Consider the following 13,916-nt stretch of genomic DNA (forward strand, 5'->3'; position numbering starts at 1 on the left):
CATAGGGCTCACTACCCCTGTCACAGGAGAGAGGGCACAGGTGATAATGCAACTGCAGCTGAGCATGAGACGCAGCGGGCAGATGTTGGAGCTGGGCAGCAGACGGGCACACATGAGGCTGGTTTGGTTAGCCATGCATCCATGCAGGGAAGGGAAGTCCCAGGATGAGCCGTCCCTGAAAACATTGAGCTCCGCCGCGTCCTTGCTTGCTTGAGGGGAAGTGCCAGCAGCTCTTGCGGGAGAAGGAAGGCGGCCGTGCAGCTCCCAGCTGAGCAAGATCGCCAATATCGGCTGCTTTTATCCTTCGGTTGCTGGCCTGCACTCTGTTCTCTGCTGGATGTAACAGGCCGGGTTACGGCTGGTGGCTTAGTAGTACCAGTTTTAAAATAGGCTCTGACTTCTGGCCAGAACCAACTAAGATATATGGTTGGTCGTAGCCTGTGTTTGTGGCGAATCTTGCTTCCTTGGTTCTGCTTTGCCTTCTTTCTCACTATAAATTTCAGTTGAAGCTGTTTAACTATGCCGTAAGATTCATGGTTTGGCCCGTCCCTGTTTCATGTTCTGCCACGTCATTATTGCTGCCGACTCTGCCGCTTCTCAGCGACACGGCGAAAGTTCTATCGCTCAAGAATGCTTAAATTAACTCGAAATACAGAACCCAGTATCCAACATTCGACATACTCAGGCATGCATGGTACCGTTCACTAGTGCAGGGGTCCACTGTTTAGCCTTTCAAATCAGACAAAAAATGGAACGGCCATCGCTGTCCTTTTGCCTTTATCTTAAGATAGGAGTCCAAACTCAAGCACACCGCACAAACAAATGCTCAAGTTTTCAGTACGAATTCTAGCTCCGATTGTCCCCGACGTGTACCAGCAATAGCACATTATAGCAGGCGAGGCTGTTTCAGTCACCAAGACGGATACCGTATCGACCCTGATCAAATTTAGGATGAAATTGCGGTCACCCAGAACAAACACCCAAGTATGCCAAGAAGTACATAGCCACAGTGGACGTTCAGATGGATTAAACTTCTCAAATGAATATACATACAGGCTTAAGGCTTTGCATTGTTCTAAACAATGTGACTAGGATCAATTTACACAGTTAAGTATGACCATTAGCAGGTTATGGCTTATGTTCTACTTTTGGTTTATACTCGACGCCTTGCTGAGCAACCTTCTCTGTTGGTCACCTAAACTTCCCCCAGACTAAATACAGTATATTTAAGTGGTTTGGTCATGTATGGATTTGTTTCCCACGTGCCATATACGGTTGTTAGCACCTCCACAGAATATATGCAGGACCGGTGATCAAATTTCTACAGTGCAAGGTGTGCTACCAGCAAGAGTTAGGCAAGAAGAGGCTCCACAAGAGGTCTCCGTCGAGCTTCAGGGAGGTCCATGGTATGAGCTACTATGGCTGAAAGCAGCGAGAAGACGGCTGGAACTAGCCCCAGACCGAGCCTCGTAACGGAATAGCCATATGCCAGTTCTTGGTTCTCACTGATCTTGGTGCTTCCTGCCACACAAAAAATGAAAATCTCATTGTGTATAACAAATCCATTTGTTGTGAGTAATCATCAGTGCCAAGATACTAGTAAGAGTAGCATTACCTTGGTAGGACTCCAGGATATACAACGCTATGCCACATGACACTTTGTCAATAAAACTTAAAGAGCCGTACACAAAAGCACAACCATTTAGATCTTCTCCTACTAAAACACCTTCCATGCTGATACTTGTGACCTGTTAACAAAGGAGACCGAAGGATAAGAGTGATGAAAAGTGAGCTCCCAGCCTATAACATGATTATGCATCACGTACACAAATGTAGACATATCCAATTGCAAATCTTTAAGAGGCTATGAAATGCTCACAGCAAGGCATATACCAAATGGATATATATGTCAGAGTTGTACAAGCCCACATGGCTAACAACTACATATAACATATACTTCTAAGCCAAATACATAGGAATTTTTCACCATGAGTTTGCACATGTATATTATAAAAAATTAACTCTTTAAACTGAATCAAGGATAGAAACATACTGTCATAAGTGCATTGGCGGCTCCTATCATGATTGACAGGGCGTACATGAAGTTGTGCATTGTGCTTGGTAAAAGAACAATTCCAATACCGGACAATATCCAAATCATTGCTCCAGCTGAGAAGTAGTTTTTTAGACGCCAACCCGACCATCTAGTCTCCTATAAAAATAAAGAATTCCATTGACTTGGTTCCTCCAAAGAAATATGCTCCCCATTAAGTTGAAGAAGAAAATAAATTAATTAAACTAAGAAGATAGTTGTACCTGTAACATGACAGATACTACCAAGCTGCATACATAGATAATAGCAGGTACCTGAAAAACAAAATGAGCAAACAGTAATCCAAGGAAATTTAATCTTATGAAATGTATCAAGAAACTATCTAAATTAATCAACAGTATGAACTGGATTGCGGACCTCAATAAAAAAAAGGAAAATATCACCAAGTAGTATCACTTTCAGCATTCAGATTATAATGAGAGCGAGCATTTAAGTGCCTAATTGGACTACATGTATTGTGTAACTCATGCAAAGCATGCTTACAACATTGTCGGACCTGCATCACAAGTTCTATTGATTTTTTTTCTTCTTCTAATTCAGGCATTTATACTGTATAATAACACATGTACCACATGAGTTTAACTTGCCGAAGGACATAATCAACATCAGGATGAAGAAAAAACATAAGAGAGCTATTCCAAGAGCAAAAGGGGAAAGAAAATCTTACCAGCGCTTTGGAAGATTGGTGCATTCCCAAATCATTTATCACGTAGAAAGCAAGAAATGCCTGATCAAATTTATATAAACATTATAATGATCTGCTACCCAGTTGAAGTTCAAATTTCGAAGGATTAAGGGGGTAAAATGAAATTATAGAGAAAATAAGAGTAATAAATAGGAGTATATATGCAAACAATGCACACAACATCAATTTTTGTGCCGTTTATGCGGGAAACATTTTTTATATCCAATCTATCCTTGACTGTGTAATACATATATTAAATTATGAGAATACCTGGGAAGAACTAGATATCTTTTGTTTAATGAAGAAAAGACCCCAAACTCAAACAGAAGAAAACTACTAGAATTTGGGTGGTGAGATTTTACATCCATTCCCTCACCCTGCTGAGCTAGGCTCAGTTCCTATAATATATTACCTCCGTCCTAAATTACTTGTCTTAGATTTGTCTAGATACGGATGTATCTAATACTAATACTTGTCTAGATACATCCGTATCTAGAATTGGGGACGGAAGGAGTATGAAAGTACACTAAGGGTCTGTTTGGATCATTTGCTAGCCTTACCAAGCCAGGCTAAGTTAAGCTAGCCCGCTTGTGCCATAGCCCACATGAGCTAAGCGATGTTGTTTGGTTGTATTGCCTCAGGTTACAGCTACATGACTTGTCTCATGCACGATTCGCTAGTTTGCCGTCACGAGAGAGCCAATTCGGCTCACCCAGCCAGGCAAGGATTTAGGTGCAGTTACGAGCAAACTTGCATCCAAAAGCAAACAAAATATGACTCTACCAAATGCATATCCTTGCTAGGCAAGGCTAAAACTGTCCTTGCCTTATAACCAAACGCACCCTAATATACTAATAGCATGCGGTATGTTTTAATGTTATCTTAGATAAATAGTGAAACAAACATAATCATAAGATAGTTACAGCACATAAAAAGATAGTAAAAACCAATCAATGGATACAAGTAATGTGTAACACCGCATCTAAGACTGAACTGATAAATATTTCATACTAAAACATCTAAAAGAAAATGCTGTTTAATAATTAATGTGTGAAAAGTTCTAGCTTTTCCAGGAAATTTAGCCATGTTTCCCCATGGCATGGTACACCATGGACAGCGCGGTCTACTCCAAGTAATATACCTTAATCCGCAAGAGATGTCCTTTGCCATACATGGCATTCGTCAAATAATAATCTAAGGCTTGAAAAAGAAAAGTACAAGGCAGCAAACTAAATGGAATGAACAAAGTTGTTTGGTCTCATAATCATGTAGCTTAAGATTACTAAATACCTGTGAAACATTGGTTACCAATCTAGTGCACATGTAGACTAGAGCAACTTGGTAGTACAATACTTTCTTGAACCAGTGGGCCCATGAAATTCTGGAGAGGCTCTTATCCTGAGAATGTTGATTTAACCTACAGAATTCAAAGTTAGAAACAAACTGAAAATAAAATAGAAGGAAACATACTGAAAGTTAAGAACATTTTCAAAAGAGCATGGCATTAAAACTTTCTAATCCAGATGTCCAAACAAGGTTATCATCTTACCCTGGCTCTTTTGTTCCAATCAAGAATGCAACAACAAAACAACATCCGATGGAAATGGCCGTATAAGCAATCCAACGATACTGAGCAAAAGGATTTGAGAAATTTAAGATAAATACAAGAGCTCGGATAAATGATATGTAGTACTCCCTCCGTCCGAAAATACTTGTCATCAAAATAGACAAAAAGGGATGTATCTAGAACTAAAATACATCTAGATACATCCTTTTTATTCATTTTGATGACAAGTATTTCCGGACGGAGGGAGTATATATTACTTAACACAAGAAAGTACCTGAACTAATACACTCACTGACTGCATTAGAGTAAATATCAACAAAGCAATGCCATACAAGCTAAGATTTGCGACCTGGAATAAGCATGAAAAATGAACAGGTCAGAGGCAGTTATTCAGATACCTGGACACAGTAAAATCAAGGCAGAGTAAGGTGTACCATCGTGAAGGCATTGCGGCAGCTCACTAATGCAACCCGACTTGTTGGATTTGACGTCATGCAGTTCACCATTGACCTTGGAAATATATAAAAGATATACACAAATGATATGCTGAAATCACAAGAAAAGCATGAATGTAAGTAATGCAAGGAAGGAGCATTACATGTGAGCGACTTGGGTAACTGCCCAACCAACATTAAAAATAGAGGCAAATATGCTGTATCCAACAGTCTCCAGAGTAGACGAATTAGTCCCCGTGAGTTTGCAAGGCAAACAGCTACCAAAAACAGATGAGAAGGAAATTGCTACTAGAATAGATCCTCCTGCATGCCACAGTTTGAAATGTCCAAAACGATCAATCTGAAACAAAAATGATTCATTTATGTATCTACTTCGGAGCAATACACAGCAAATACAGAGAAACCTAGAAGTGAATGCCTAAAGAGAAGCAATCAAACAGATATTATATCAGAAACTTATAACAGTGCAGTAATATAAATCCTGTTCATTTTGCCTCATACCAGCTCACCAACAAAGATTGTTGTGAAGCCATCCGCCAACTGACCGGAAAGCATGACAATAGCAGCATCACTGCAGAGTTGAATAAAAGGTGAGTTGTCTAAAAGAATTCTTGAACCAACAAGTAATCATTTCAAGCTTTTTCAATATCTCAGGCATAATAGTTCTCAAAGCATGAAGTGTCTAAATGGTCCATTTTCAAATAGCATAAGAGATGTTTCATATATGACAAATGTTTCCTACAACAGGCTGTATTTACACCCACGTGTGTTTCATTCGTTCTAGGTAGTATCTATCATACCGGAGCGTATGTACGCATAGTATGCAGTATATAAGAATATTCGGATAGTATATATATACTGCTCCCTTCAATCCAAAAAAAAAAAAACTGCCGTGGCTTTAGTTCAGCTTTAGTTACAATTGAACTAAAGCCACAGCACTTTTTTTGGATCAGAGGGAGCTTTTTAGGTAGGATGTTCCACATTTTTAGCATACTCCTTCTTACGTACAAATTTGTATGTATTTCACAAATATAGTAAAAACTATGGGCTCACTTGCAATTTTTTCATGCAGCTCATTTTGGAGTATCTTAGATATAGTATATGAACATACTAAAAATGATAAAGTAGTACATATACTAACACACGGTAGTATATGAGACATGGGTGTAACTACACCCAGTTGTAGGATGTATTTATACATAAACATCAAGATATATGTTTTTTTGCAATATATATTATCACACCTAAAACATAATGAAGTTCTATATGAACTTATATCCGATGCATTTATTTGCGTAAAAGTTACAACGACAGCTTTAAGGATTGCAGGAATGCCTTTATTCAGTATGATTTAACAACATCTGAAAGAACATAATATAATGATTTAGAGTACAAATGGAGAAGAAGAAAAATCTAATCCTAGTACATACCTTGGACTAAGCCCGACGTCCGTCAAGAATACCAACAAATATGTAAACCAACAAGATGACGTGATATCATTTAGCATATGCCCAGAGCCATAGGAAAAGATTGGCACTCTTCCTAATGGCTCATCCCATTCTAATTCACTTGATGGCTCATTACCAATCATTTTAACCATAATTTGACGTTAGCAAAACTGTGAAGTATCACCTACATTACAAAGGAGAACACATTAATTCGGTGTGTAAATAACATCGTATCACTCCCTACTCCCAAGCAAAATAATTGTACCGCAAGTTGGATTATTTTTTAAAGTTTAATGGCAAGTGGTGACAATGTTAGCATTCTGTTCTCGAGGTTCAAGAAACAGAATGCTTATTACCAAAATTTCAGTTTGATCAATAATAATATTTGGATCAAGAAAGTAACAAATTATAGTTATATGATCAGATCATTGTGAATTCTGTATATGATGCCAAAACCCACAAGAAACGTAGCAGATGATGTAAGTGCTACTTAGTGCAAGGTCTCAAGCTAGTATATCAAATGAGTATGGACCTCTTACTTTTACTGTTAATGTTATTCAGCAATAAATATAAGGCATTGACCATATTAGAAGTGACAGCTGGGATGGCATTCATATTTTCTGGACTCGAGAAGACAGTAACATTTGATTGGTCTCAAGTTAGAAGAGATCAGTGAAATTTCCAGGCAATGCAATGATACAAAAAGAAGGTCCCTCCCACGAAACAAAGTGAAGTACATTTTCTGCCTTCTTTCTACTCCCCCCTTCCTCTCTACCTTTCCCTCCTACCTGATCCTAATGCATGTGATGCACAAAGGGAGCGAATCCCAACATGTGCACCTTGACACCGTGACTGCAAGCAGAGACACCAGGCAGTAGATTAACTGAACTCACGAAAACACCAGATTTCTGAACTTGATACAGACTAACGAAATCAACAAAACTGCACAAAGCCGCCTTGCGCAAGATATTGTAGTTGTCAAGACAAGATAACTCTGAAATGGCCGATTCGCCTGTTTGCACGAAACGGCCCCCAAATCCGGAAATCCCACGGCGGTCAACGAGAAGCCCCGACGGGCAGCAACCCACCCACACACACAGAGACCCAAATCAGGAGAGAAAACCCCCGGAGCCGATCAAAGAGGGACCAGTGGAGAAGCTCTCACCAGCAGCCGCGGCGAGGTGATCGCCGCCCGTCCGGCCCTGCGCGAGGACTCGTCCGGAAGAGCGTCGGGGCCGCCGGGGCAGACTATATTTTCAACTGACTATATTTGGGAAAAATGAGGAAGCGACGGACGGGTATTGGGTACGGGGGACGTCGCGTGGACGGCAGGCGGAGATGCGCGGGGGACGCGACAGAGACGGGCGGATTCGGTGCTGCCGGAGGAGGACAGGCACTGGGAAGAGAAGAGAGCCGAGCCGACGAGAAAAGCAGGGGCGCGGGGGAGAGACGACTATTGGTTGGGGCTGGGCCGCCGCTATCCGAGAAAAACGGAGAGGGAGGGGCCGGTGGGCCCGCCGGGGCGGTTAGGATATTCTTTCTGGAACTGGTGGCGCGCCGCGCGTCAGCTCGTGCGCGGCCGCGGGGGGCGAGGGGAGGGAGGAGAGGAGTGTCCCGGTACGGCGAGATTCATGCCATGCTTGTCTGCCTGTGCCTGGTGGTGCCGTGCAGGTGCGGCCTGGGCGGACCGTGTGAATGGGTCCTGTGCGTTGTCGTTGTCGTTGTTCCTTCGGAAAGAAGTAGTAGTACTTGTGAGATTTGCATTCTGGTGAGTGAGATTGTCAAAGAAGACGGAGCACCTGCTTGGCTGGAGCGGCGGGGGAGACGGCTCAGTCGGCGAGGTTTACTATAAGAAACAGCCGGTGGGCGTGTAGTTTAGGCTTTCAGAGGAATCATCGGGTACACTAAAACCTACTCCCTCCGTTCCAAAATAAATGACTCAACTTTCTACTAATTTTAGTACAAAGTTAGATCATCTATTTTGGAACGGAGGGGGTAGTATATTTGTGTTCTACGGAATGTCTAGATTGCGCATGAGAGAGACCCTGCGATTGTTTTGTACTGTATGTAAATCTGTAATCAACGGCTGAGCCCCTCTACGCTGACTTTTGGAGATCCGCTGACATTAGGAGGAGGACCTCTAATCAACTGTTTTCCAAGGCCAGGTTGTGCAGCACGATTGCCTTCGCGCGTATCATAGATAAATATGATGAATGGGATGTACGTATCATAAGAAAATACTTCAAGGTTATACGGGCCTGGGCATAAGACATGTAGAAATGTTAGAAAAGAAACAAGATACGATTTGCGAGCTTTTAACGAGGAGCAAAACAAGAAAAGCTTGTATCTCTTTTCGTGGGGGGGCGGGTTTGGCTAGCGACCAAAACCTAGCCGCAGCCGCCAAGAGAGTCATCTTTCCGGCGCCGGTTTCCGGCGGCTCTCCTCCGCCGGCGACCTCTTGGTCGTCGGTCGTGAGGGGGGTCGCCGGATCTCGTGCGTGCGGATCGTTTTTGCTTTAGGTTTAGAGCCCTAATAGCCTAGGTTTTTAGATCGTCCGACGTCTTGGCTTTGACGGCGGCGACGGCGATGCTGAATAAAGAAGCTCCAGGTTCTTCTCCGGCGAGGCGATCGTGTCTTTACTCGGTGATGGATTTGGGAACCAGTCTGTTCAAGCGGGGATATCGTGGCGGCGACGACATCCTTGTGGTGGACTTGTGTCCTCGGGCTCCGCCGTTGCGACGACGTCTGCTCCAGCGTCGGCGCGGAGCTTGGGAGGTAGTTCGGGAGCAGATGCATATTGTGATCTGCATCGACGACATCTGGAAGACAGAACGTGTGCTGAGTTCGTGGTTGATGGAAGGTATGGTTTCCTACTTCGGCGTCTTAGTCGTTGTGGGGTCTCAGATCTGGAGTTCGATAGCGTGTCCGGGGTGTTGCCCCGGTCTGATTCGTTCAACGGCAATGGCTTCATCTTTGGTGAGCCACCTTGGAGGTCCGCAAAGCTGCATATCAGCGATGGAGCCGCGTCGAGCTCGGGTGAGGAGGTGATCCGTCATTTTTTTCTTTGGTGGCTCCTGTGGTGGTGCCGGAGGCAAGTGACGGACGTTGGTGTCAAGCTTAGCAATGTTCGGCTATCTTTTCAGTTTTGTCATGTCGGTCTTTACGTGACTTGTAATTTGATCTTTATGATATGAATGAGACACGTATTACCATGCAAAAAAAACAAGATACAATTTTTTTTAAAGATTTAGATAGCTCGCATTTATATCCCAATGAATTGGTAGTGTTCTAGTAGTAGACATGTCCTTTAGAGGCCGCTAATAAATGTTACCCTCTCCGTCTCAAAATATAAAAGCATCTACAGTCACATATGGCAAATTCGGCCCCTCAAAAGCACGCGGGCAGTGACCGGGCACGCCTCAAATTTCACTTCTTGCATCCAGACATCTGATACTAGATTTTTTATATCCATACAAAGACATGCAAAAGAAGTAGAACCTATATACTACGTCGATCCTATCTACGCCTCGTCGGAGATCATGACGATCTCCATGCCCGGTTCCGACAGCATGGGCGACAGCTGCAGCTCCGGCTCCTCCGGCTGCTCCGCTCCGCCTTCTTCCGCCTATATCTTCGCGCCGAGCTCGGCGAAGAGCGTGTCGGTCTCCGCCTGCTCCCGCCGGAGGAACACCCGGTTGGCCTCCACATAGGCCTCATCCTGGATGGACTCCAGGATGGCCTGCTGCTCGGCCATCTGGTCGGACTGGGCGACGGCGATCTCCGCCTCCGCCTGCTCCATGTTGACGGGCGACACCTGCTAGTCCAGCTCCTCCGCCTCCTTCACCTCCATCGGAGCCATCTCCTCCCCCTCCTCCCCCTGCTCCTCCTCTTCCTGCTCCTCCTCCTCCTCCTTCGGCTCCGACGAGTCCGGAGGCAGCCCGACAGCGATGAGGGCGGCGCAGCGCGTGTTGGGAATCGTTGCATGGAAAACAAAAAAAATTCTACGCACACGCAATGATCTATCCATGGAGATGCATAGCAACGAGGGGGGTGTCTACGTACCCTCGTAGACCGTAAGCGGAAGCGTTTAACAACACGGTTGATGTAGTTGAACTTCTTCGCGCTTCAACCGATCAAGTACCAAACGCACGACACCTCCGCGTTCTGCACACGTTCAGCTCGGTGACGTCCCTCGCCTTCTTGATCCAGCAAAACGTCGAGGTAGTAGATGAGTTCCGTCAGCACAACGGCCTGGTGATGGTGATGGTAAAGTGATCTCCGCAGGGCTTCGCCTAAGCACTACGAAAATATGACCGGAGGTGTAAACGATGGAGGGGGCTGATGTCTACTACGCAATTTTATTCTTGTAGACAAGTGTTGGGCCTCCAAGCGCAGAGTTTTGTAGGACAGTAACAATTTTCCCTCAAGTGGATGACGTAAGGTTTATCAATCCATGGGAGGCGTAGGATGAAGATAGTCTCTCTCAAGCAACCCTGGAATCAAATACAAAAAATCTTGTGTCCCCAACACACCCAATACAATAGTAAATTGTATAGGTGCACTAGTTTGGCGAAGAGATGGTGATAGAAGTGTAGTATGGATAGTAGATATGAGTTTTTGTAGTGCGAACAATAAAAAACAGCAAGGTAGTAAATGATAAAACGGGGCACAAACGATATTGCAATGGAAAATGAGGCCTAGGGTGCATACTTTCACTAGTGCAATCTCTCAACAATGCTAACATAGTTGGATCATATATAACCATCCCTCAAAGTGCGATGAAGAATCACTCCAAAGTTCCTATCTAGCGGAGAACATAAGACGGAATTGTTTGTAGGGTACGAAACCACCTCCAAGCTATTCTTTCCGTTCGATCTATTCAAGAGTTCATACTAAAATTACACAAAGTTATTCTTTCCGTTCGATCTATCCTAGAGTTTGTACTAAAATAACACCAAAGCAAATTCAGATTTATAATATTCAATCCAACATAAAGAACTTCAAAAAGTGCCCCAAGATTTCTACCGAAGATACAAAGACAAGAACATGCATCAACCCCTATGCATAGATTACCCCAATGTCACCTCGGGATCCGTGAGTTTAGTGCCAAAACATATATCAAGTGAATCAATACGATACCCCATTGTCACCATGAATATTCAATTGCAAGACATATATCAAGTGTTCTCAAATCCATGAAAGTATTCAATCCGATAACAACGAAATCTCAAAGGGAAAAACTCAATTCATCACAACAAGAAAGAGAGGGGGAAAACACCATATGATCCGACTATATTAACAAAGCTCCCGATACATCAAGATCGTGCCATCAAGAACACGAGAGAGAGAGAGAGAGATATTAAACACATAGCTATTGGTACAAACCCTCAGCCCCGAGGGTGGACTACTCCCTCATCATGGTGGCCACCGGGATGATGAAGATGGCCACCGGGGATGATTCCCCCCTCCGGCAGGGTGCCAGAACGAGGTCCAGATTGGATCTCGTGGATACATAGGCCTTGCAGCGGCGGAACTTCTGGATCTAGGGCTACCCCCGAGGGTTTTGGAATATTTGTGAATTTATAGGGTAAAGAGCGGGTGCGGGAGGCCACCGAGGTGGGCACAACCCACCTAGGCGCGCCAAGGGGCCCTGGCGCGCCCTGGTGGGTTGTGCCCCCCTCGGGGCACCCCCCCAGGTGCAGCTCAGGACCATTGGGTTCCTTCTGGTCCATAAATAATCTCCAAAAAGTTACGCAGTGTTTGGACTTTGTTTGATATTGATTTCCTGTGATGTAAAAAACAAGCAAAAACAGGAACTGGCACTGGGCACTGGGTCAATAGGTTAGTTCCAAAAAATGATATAAAGTTGCTATAAAATGATTGTAAAACATCCAAGAATGATAATATAATGGCATGAATACTTCATAAATTATAGATACGTTGGAGACGTATGAGCGTCCCCAAGCTTAATTCCTACTCGTCCTCGAGTAGGTAAATGATAAAGAAATAATTTATGAAGTGTGAATGCTAGCAAAGTGCATAAGTTTGATCAATGATAATTTCAATCACTTTTTCTAGCATCATAACAACAATTCTTTCTTATAAAACTTCTCATGTTATAGTATCAACCAATTCACATGTTAAGGTCCAAACAATGAATTCTCTTGAAACTCAACAACCTATGTTCTTAGTCACCAAGCAATTGCAATTCAACTTATTCAACAGAGTCTAAGTAAGAGCTCCACATACTCAACCATCATATAGTCTTCTATGATTGCTAACACTCACCGCATACAATTGAGCAAAACGTTTCAACCGGACACATAGAAAGATAGGGGCTTATAATTTTGCCTCCCAACGTATTCACCTTTGGGTGATGTCAACAATAATAACTCATGCTACCCATATTCAACTGAACATATGTGCCTAGATCTTTCCTCACCACATGATGCTTGCCAAAGGAGAAAAATAAAAAGGAATAAAAAGAAAAACTTTGACTCTTTGCATAAAAGTAAATACATAAAAGTAAAGGATAGGCCCTTCGTAGAGGGAAGCAGAGGTTGCCATGCGCTTATTTGTTTGTATGCTCAACCCCTTAGTGCAAAAGAATGTCACGTTATATTGCCCCTTATGATAGCAACCTTTATTATGCAGTCTGTCGCTTTTATTCTTTGCCATCACAAGTACATACAACGCTCAGTTTTCTCTTACACTAAATGATCTAACACTTCTAGAAGCAATTTTTATTGCCTTTTTGCACCGATGACAACTTACTTGAAGGATATTGCTAAATCCTTAGGTAGGTATGGTGGACTCTCAAAACAAGATTTGAGTTTAAGGGTTTTGGATGCACAAGTAGTATCTATACTTGGTGCGGAATTTTTGGCTAGCAAAGATAGTAGGCAAGCACCACATGTTGAAGGATCTATGACAATATAACTTCTATGTGAATATGAACAAACATAAATCGTTACGTTGTCTTCCATGTCCAACGTCAACAATTTTGGTATATAATATTTTGATGGGGGCTCACAATCACAAAATATTTCCAAAATAGTGTATTTGCATGTGAAAGTTCTCTTCCTTATACTAATTATTCGTGAATTGCTTGTACGACCAATATTGTGATTGTCAAGCTTCAAAAGCTTTCACTTTCTAACCCAGTGTGAAGCCACTACTAGGCATGATATGAACATGTAATTTCAACTTCATGATATTCAATTCATTCAACAATTTACTCATAGGATATAAGTGAAGCACAAGAGTAAATGACAAGCTACTCCAAAAAAGATATAAGTGAAGATCAAGTGAGTAGTTAAGTAAATAGGTAGCTATTTAAGGACTCTTCTGTTATTCAAAAACTTTCAAATCAAAGTATTTTATTAAAGAAGAAAGCAAAAACAAAATAAAATGACATTCCAAGAATAGCACACATCATGTGAAGAAGCAAAAACTTAGGTTCAACCAATACTAACCGATAATCATTGATGAAGAAAGGTGGGGTGCCTACCGGGGCATCCCCAAGCTTAGATACTTGAGAATTCTTGAAAGGTGGGGTTCCTACATATTCTACGAAAATCTTTATCGGTCGAACCATTATGACAACATACGCCATTCCCTTTGTCCATTGGTATTATGTTACTTGCAT

General features: G+C 42.7%; 1 protein-coding gene across 1 annotated transcript; it reads right to left on the reverse strand.

Annotated features, from left to right (window-relative positions):
• Positions 1 to 997: 997 nt before the first annotated feature.
• LOC123044438 (major facilitator superfamily domain-containing protein 12) lies at positions 998 to 7,925 on the reverse strand. Its single transcript, XM_044467175.1, has 13 exons — positions 7,434 to 7,925; positions 6,251 to 6,452; positions 5,322 to 5,391; positions 4,964 to 5,160; positions 4,800 to 4,875; positions 4,640 to 4,714; positions 4,348 to 4,427; positions 4,089 to 4,215; positions 2,781 to 2,840; positions 2,317 to 2,367; positions 2,054 to 2,212; positions 1,616 to 1,748; positions 998 to 1,521 (listed from the first exon to the last, which is right to left on the reverse strand). Exons 2-13 carry the CDS (start codon positions 6,418 to 6,420, stop codon positions 1,352 to 1,354), a joined length of 1,368 nt encoding a protein of 455 aa, XP_044323110.1. The 5' UTR covers positions 6,421 to 6,452; positions 7,434 to 7,925; the 3' UTR covers positions 998 to 1,351.
• Positions 7,926 to 13,916: the final 5,991 nt, after the last annotated feature.

This window comes from Triticum aestivum, chromosome 2B (genome assembly GCF_018294505.1).
Source record: "Triticum aestivum cultivar Chinese Spring chromosome 2B, IWGSC CS RefSeq v2.1, whole genome shotgun sequence".
In the NCBI taxonomy this organism is placed as follows: domain Eukaryota; kingdom Viridiplantae; phylum Streptophyta; class Magnoliopsida; order Poales; family Poaceae; genus Triticum; species Triticum aestivum.